Source organism: Gavialis gangeticus, unplaced genomic scaffold, assembly GCF_001723915.1.
Source record: "Gavialis gangeticus isolate Ggan-Ray unplaced genomic scaffold, GavGan_comp1, whole genome shotgun sequence".
In the NCBI taxonomy this organism is placed as follows: Eukaryota; Metazoa; Chordata; order Crocodylia; family Gavialidae; genus Gavialis; species Gavialis gangeticus.
In genome coordinates, this window is record NW_017729006.1 from 16,584,768 (window position 1) to 16,590,690 (window position 5,923).

At 45.1% G+C, this 5,923-nt stretch overlaps 1 protein-coding gene and 1 long non-coding RNA gene across 2 annotated transcripts in view; both read left to right on the forward strand.

The window, feature by feature from the left end:
• The first annotated feature begins 783 nt into the window (after positions 1–783).
• LOC109291769 lies at positions 784–1,740 on the forward strand. Its single transcript, XR_002095948.1, has 2 exons — positions 784–875; positions 1,410–1,740. It is a non-coding gene; the product is annotated as an uncharacterized LOC109291769 (long non-coding RNA).
• A 1,667-nt stretch (positions 1,741–3,407) lies between these two features.
• LZTFL1 (leucine zipper transcription factor like 1) overlaps positions 3,408–5,923 on the forward strand; it is a 23,418-nt gene continuing 20,902 nt past the window's right edge. The window contains exons 1-2 of the mRNA XM_019508881.1: positions 3,408–3,526; positions 5,813–5,920. Of these exons, the coding sequence (XP_019364426.1) occupies positions 3,524–3,526; positions 5,813–5,920 (111 nt within the window). The 5' untranslated portion in view covers positions 3,408–3,523. The remainder of the gene's footprint in view (positions 3,527–5,812; positions 5,921–5,923) is intronic.

Consider the following 5,923-nt stretch of genomic DNA (forward strand, 5'->3'; position numbering starts at 1 on the left):
GAAGTAGCCAAAAATAAACTACATGGTGAAAAAAAAAAGAGGAGGGGATATATTCATTTCTCAAATATTATTAACATTTATTTTTGTGGAATGCATTGAAACATTGTATACATATGTGTTTTATCATCAGTATTTCATGTTGTTAAATTTGAGTATAGATCTTTAACTGATACAAATTAGCAGGATCCCCTGAAACCAGTGGAGCTACAGTGATTTATAAGTTGAGGATCTGATACATTTTCTTTATTTATTTTCTGTTCAAAAGTTACCAGATTTTTCATTAACAATAAAGATAAGAAGTGCAGGAAAGTTATACAGAAGAAAGATCATATGCAGTATGATTCTGTCATGCATAATATTCCAATGATCTAAGAAATAATGAAAAGGAAAACACCTGATAAGACCATCCTCTGGACAGGAGAAAGAAATAGGGATGACAGTCCAGCCCCTTGGAAGTCATTGCGAGTGACTTGAAAGCAAAGGGGTAGGATTTGTCCTCTCAGGGAATTTGGTGCATGACTCCAGGCACCCTATCCATTCAGATTTCACAGCAATTTTTCCTTTCCAGATGCTTAAACTTGGGTCAAGCCCTTTATCAACTAAAATGGAGTGGTAGAAGATCTTTGTATCCAACAGCCCAGCAATAAAACAACTCACCTGGGATGTGCAAGTCTGTGGTTTAAATTTCTTTATCTTTGCCTGGTTTGTTACAGAGATTTGAACTCAGATGACCAACTTCCCAGGAAAGTGCCTTAAACACTGGACAAGAGTATGCTGAGGCAGGTTGTTCTCAGTTTCTTCTGCTGACACTGCTCAACTTCACAGAAAATCCTTAAATAGTCATTAAAATTGAGACTGAAACCCAAATTTCCCAGGTAAGTGCTCTAATCACTAGGCTATAGGCTGTTTTCATTGCCCTCTTCCCGTTTCTATTCTCTATTAATTAGAATAAAGAAAACTTAAAGATGAAAAAGCTGGCATGTTACCCAAGCCTCCCCCACCCCCAATTTCCAACTAATATTTGAAGGATGTGACATACATAATTGATTAATCAAAGTTGTTTATCAGATATAGTATTTGTTCAGAAAGGTAATTACTAAAAAGGATCGTAAAATCAAAGAAAAATTGTAAATACTTAAAATATAAAGCGTTTTATACATTATATGCTTAAATAATGCACTTGTACCAACATTTCTTTCAGTTAAATTATTGTGTCTGTCTGTTGTGTGTAGGCTTCAAGCTTAGACAGTTGCTTTTATTGTCTTTTGTGAGCTATACAAATAGCTTTATCCTGAGCATGCCATCTATTGCAGAAAATAAGCTTGCTTAACAGTTATTTTATAACATAGGTAAGCCTCCTAAACATCACATTGGTTGGGTGCTTTAATATTATAATTCCTGTTTTACAGACACATAAATTAAGGGACCAAGATGTAAAGTAATTCTGTTACATTGACAGAGCTAGGTAAGACCAAGGGTTTCCAATTATGCTCTAATACAAAGCACATTATGTTCCTGTTAAATTTACTGTGAAGAGCAGCAAGCTCTTTGAAAATCAAATAAAGCAACAAGAAAGGATAAATGAATGGCTTCCACAAATGCATTAATTCTAATGTAACTGAAATGGTAATGAGTTCATAAAATTCAGATAAAATTAATGTTGCTTATGGCAGAAAACTTGAAAAAGAACTTAATAAACCTTTTCACTTATACCATCATTAAAATATATGAAACATCTCATTATCAAGTGTTAACTGTAATCTCTCTTGTTAAATTTAGAGAAGTTAATGCAGTGTCATTTCCTGCAATATCTTGGCCATGGGATTCATAGATTCATAGATGCTAGTGTCGGAAGGGACCTCAACAGATCATCGAGTCCAACCCCCTGCAGGGATATCCTGCAATGAGAAAATGTAGCATCAAGGAAAGGAGACAGATTTCAACTGAACTGAAAATTATTAATGCCTCCATAGTCTACACATTCCCCACCCTGAAGTATTTGTTATTAACCTTTGGCCCACACTCCCATCCCTGTTTTCTAACGTACTGTCCCACAAAAACAGTTGCTGTGTCCCTAGTAGCCTCCATAATTAAAGGAGTCTTAAAGTTTTCCTGGTGGACATAGGTCTACCCAACTGTGGCACAACGAATAGGCCATAGTCTACTCCCATTAGCCATTAGATAAGTGTCATTTAGGATTGTACGAGCAGCAACTCTAAAATTTTCAGTTGATCTCTGTCACTAGCTCTCTCTGTGGTTTTGTAAACTCTTGGTGCCTCCGTTTCTAATAAAAATGAGTACAATACATAATAATAACTCTCAGGAACACAATGGACTAATTAGAAATCAATCATAAAGGACTGTGAAGGTGAAAACGCATTGCAGAAATGTAGACCACGAATACAGATTTAATATTTTGTACATGGAGCTCACATAACCCTGGAAATAGGTGCAACATAGGTTAAGTGGATAAAATGGATGTATATTTTAGATTAGAGATTAAGCATTGTTACTGCATGTTCACAAGGCAATTCCATGTCTCCAATTTTTATACTAGTGCTAATTGAGAAAAACGGAGAAATACTATAGGTTGGATTCTCAGACCAAGATGCATTTAAATTGGTAAAAGGGTAGAATATAAATAATGTAAATCATGTAACTTTAATACAATGTAAATTACATCAATCATCTTTTAAAAGCCTGCTCCAGAACACTATAAACTCTTCACACTAGTGCCAAATTCATTTATATGTTGCTGCAGGAAAGGTAACGCGATTACTTGACCACATTGTGTTTCATCTGTTTCTGAAGATACCTGTCACTGTGATGTGGGTTTGTTGCTTTGGTTTTGTGTGTTTGCTTGATGGACCAAACTGCGTTGTAAGGAGGGCTGGGGGCTAAAATCAGACAGCCTGGCTCCAACCCCCATCCTGAGCTGGGCAAATCCGTCACAACTGCTATGAAATGGGTCTCCAGCAGCCCCAGTACCCGGCTCCCTTCCCAGTCCTCTGGGTGGCTCTTTATTAGCCTCTGGAGATGTCAAGCTGCGGGGCTCGCCCATGTTGGGGCTGCGCTGGGTGACCCCTGCGGGTCCCTGCCAGCCCTCTAGGGTGCCGCCGCCGCCCTGAGTCGCGGGCTCCTGTTGGGATACAGGCACCAAAAGGTCAAGGCAACAAACAGCAAGCGAGACCCCTTGCTCAAGGTCAAGGGTCAGCGAGGGGCGACTTCCTGGGGCTCGGCCCGTTCGGGGCAGGGAGATCAGGCAGTGCCCCCAAGCTCTTCAGCCAGAGAGCGCAGGGCGCACGCACTGCATCGACCTGGGGGGAACAGAACGCTCGTTGCCCATGGAAACCACCACGGCGAAAGGGAGGGCTCTCGGTACTTCCGGTCACGCGGGCAAGAATCCTCCAATGAGGACCGAGGCCAGGAGCTCGCGAGGCTTCGTTCTCTATGGCAACAGTCCGCTGGTGACCAACTGCCACCTAGCCTCCTCCCTCCCCGCCCGGGAGCCGTTAGGGTCGCTATGGTGAGTAGCGCAGGGGGGGTCCGCAGGACAGTGGCCCGGGGCGGGGGCCGCGGCTGCTCATCTGCCCGGTAGCGCCGCGTGGGGACCAGGCTCCCGCTCCCCCAGCTGCGCCCGCCCCCTGCTCGGGACGGAGCTGCGACCGCTCGTGCTCGCTCCTGGCGTCTGCGCGGGCCTCAGCGCCGCGTCCGCTCCGCAGTGCGCCCCGGGGTGTGGGCTGGGCCCCGGCCCCGCCTAGGGGGTGGACTCGTCGAGCGTGAGAGTGGGCAGGGAGCTCGTAGGGGCTCGTCCGCCCCCTCCTCCAAGCAGGACCAGCCCCCGCTAGATCCTCCCGGCCGCGGCTTTGTCTCGCCGGGTTTTCAAAGCCTCCAGGGATGGAGATGCCACCACCTCTCTGGCTAACCTGTTCCAGTGCTTCATCACCCTCGTGAGAAAATTCCTCCTAATATGCCACCTAAACGCCCCTTGCTGCAACTGGAGACCGTTGCTCCTTGTTCTGTCATCTGCCACCACTGAGAACAGTCCAGCTCCATCCTTTTTCAAACCCCACTTCAGGTAGTTGACAGCTGCAATTTAATCCCCACTCAGTCTCCTCTGTTCCAAACTAAATAAGCCCCGTTCCCTCAGCCTCTCAGAAGAGAGGAGCTCAGCTCAGGTTGCCACTTCTGCTTGAATCTATTGCAGGTTTCATCATCTGACATACTGACACTAATCAGTCATTACATCAGGAAGGCAAATGCACAGTACTATTACATTTTAAAAACCCACTGGGTGATGTGCACCCTCTGGGAGCGCCGGCTGGGAAGTGGGGGCGCCAGGTGAAGTGCTGCTGGCACCTCCGGTCAGTGAGATTGGCCGAGGGGGGACCTCATTCCCCTGGTCACTGACTGGTCGTTGCAGGAACACGTGCCGCCCCCCCCCACTCAGGTGGTATCAGTCACCCATGCACTGAACTGCTATATAAATCAGATTCAACATTTAATATTTTAATGAATGTCCCATCCTCTCTTTCCCAGTTGACTCTCACCAGTCTCCTGGAGATTTCTGTCTAATTCTTGGAGACTCCAGGGTAATCCTGGAGGGTTCCCAGCCCCAGCCACGGGCGACTGGTGCCTCCTGAGCCTGGGGGGGCACCCGCAGAGGCCAGCGGCAGCACCGGAGCTGGCGAGCACCCACAGAAGCTGCGTCCTACTCCGTGTGGACAGTCTTTCCACCCTCCTGAATTCTGCTGCCCAGGGGGTGGTGCTGGCACCAAGCCAGCTCTCCCTTCTGGCCCCAAGGGGTGCAACCCTCCTGCCCCTAGGGAGTACAACCATGTGCAAATAGCCAGCAGTGCAAGTAGCCAGCTGTTACCTACCCTTGCCAGCCCTGTAGTGGCAAGTCAGTTGTACAGGTCAGAGATGGCATTAAGCTTTAACGTGTGACTGCTCAAAGCTCATTCCAGCATTATCACCACGTAATATTCCACAGCGCTTTGTGTAGCCTGTAGGTAATGTGTAACAACACCCTCACATTTTTTCAGATCTAATTGTTCTGAGGTTTGTTTCTTCTGCAGCAGTTAGCTAGAGTTAGTGTGTTCCAGTCACTAACTAGCCTGAAAGATTACAAAGAACAATTTTTCCAACTATTTAGTTGGTTTAATAAAAGATATCGCATCTACCCAAAGAACCTTGTCTGCCTGTGTTCCAGCTGCTGCACTTGAGGTAGTTGGAGGAAAAACACTTATTCTACAGAATGATTGGATTAGCAGGTCAGAGTGATTGGATTAATATTTGATGATTTGTTGTCCTCCTAGCCGGTACATGGCTATTGCATTACTAACTCAAACAGTAGCAATTCAGGTATCTTTTTCCCTCCCTTCACCTTCACCCAGTCAAGTGATGATAAGAACATCATGGGCCGTATAAAGTCTTCAAGCACACCTGGTTGCATAGTAGAGTGCTGAATGGTGTTCCACTGCATTTTTACTGTTGCTGTTCCCTGTGCTATAAAAACCCTATCGCTGTAGTGGAGACATGGCTGAAGAGGCGAGCCAATTTTTTTGTGCATGTGGAGAGAAGTAAAGCTGGGGTGGGGGGAGAGAGAAATCACTGCATTTTTATTAGCTATGATTTGAAGACAAGCCTTAAAACTCTTACTTATAAACTTGTGGGAAAATATTTATTGAAAATAATTTTAACTTGATAGTGTTTAAAACTCAGTGTAGGAACCTGCTGGAGAGCAAGTCTCTATATTCCATTATGTTTATCTCAATATATATTAAGCTATATTTTGTTGTCTTGCCTGCAGGCAGAGCTAGGACTGAATGAGCACCACCAGAATGAAGTGATCAACTACATGCGCTTTGCTCGTTCAAAGCGTGGTCTGCGACTCAAGACTGTAGATTCTTGCTTTCAGGAC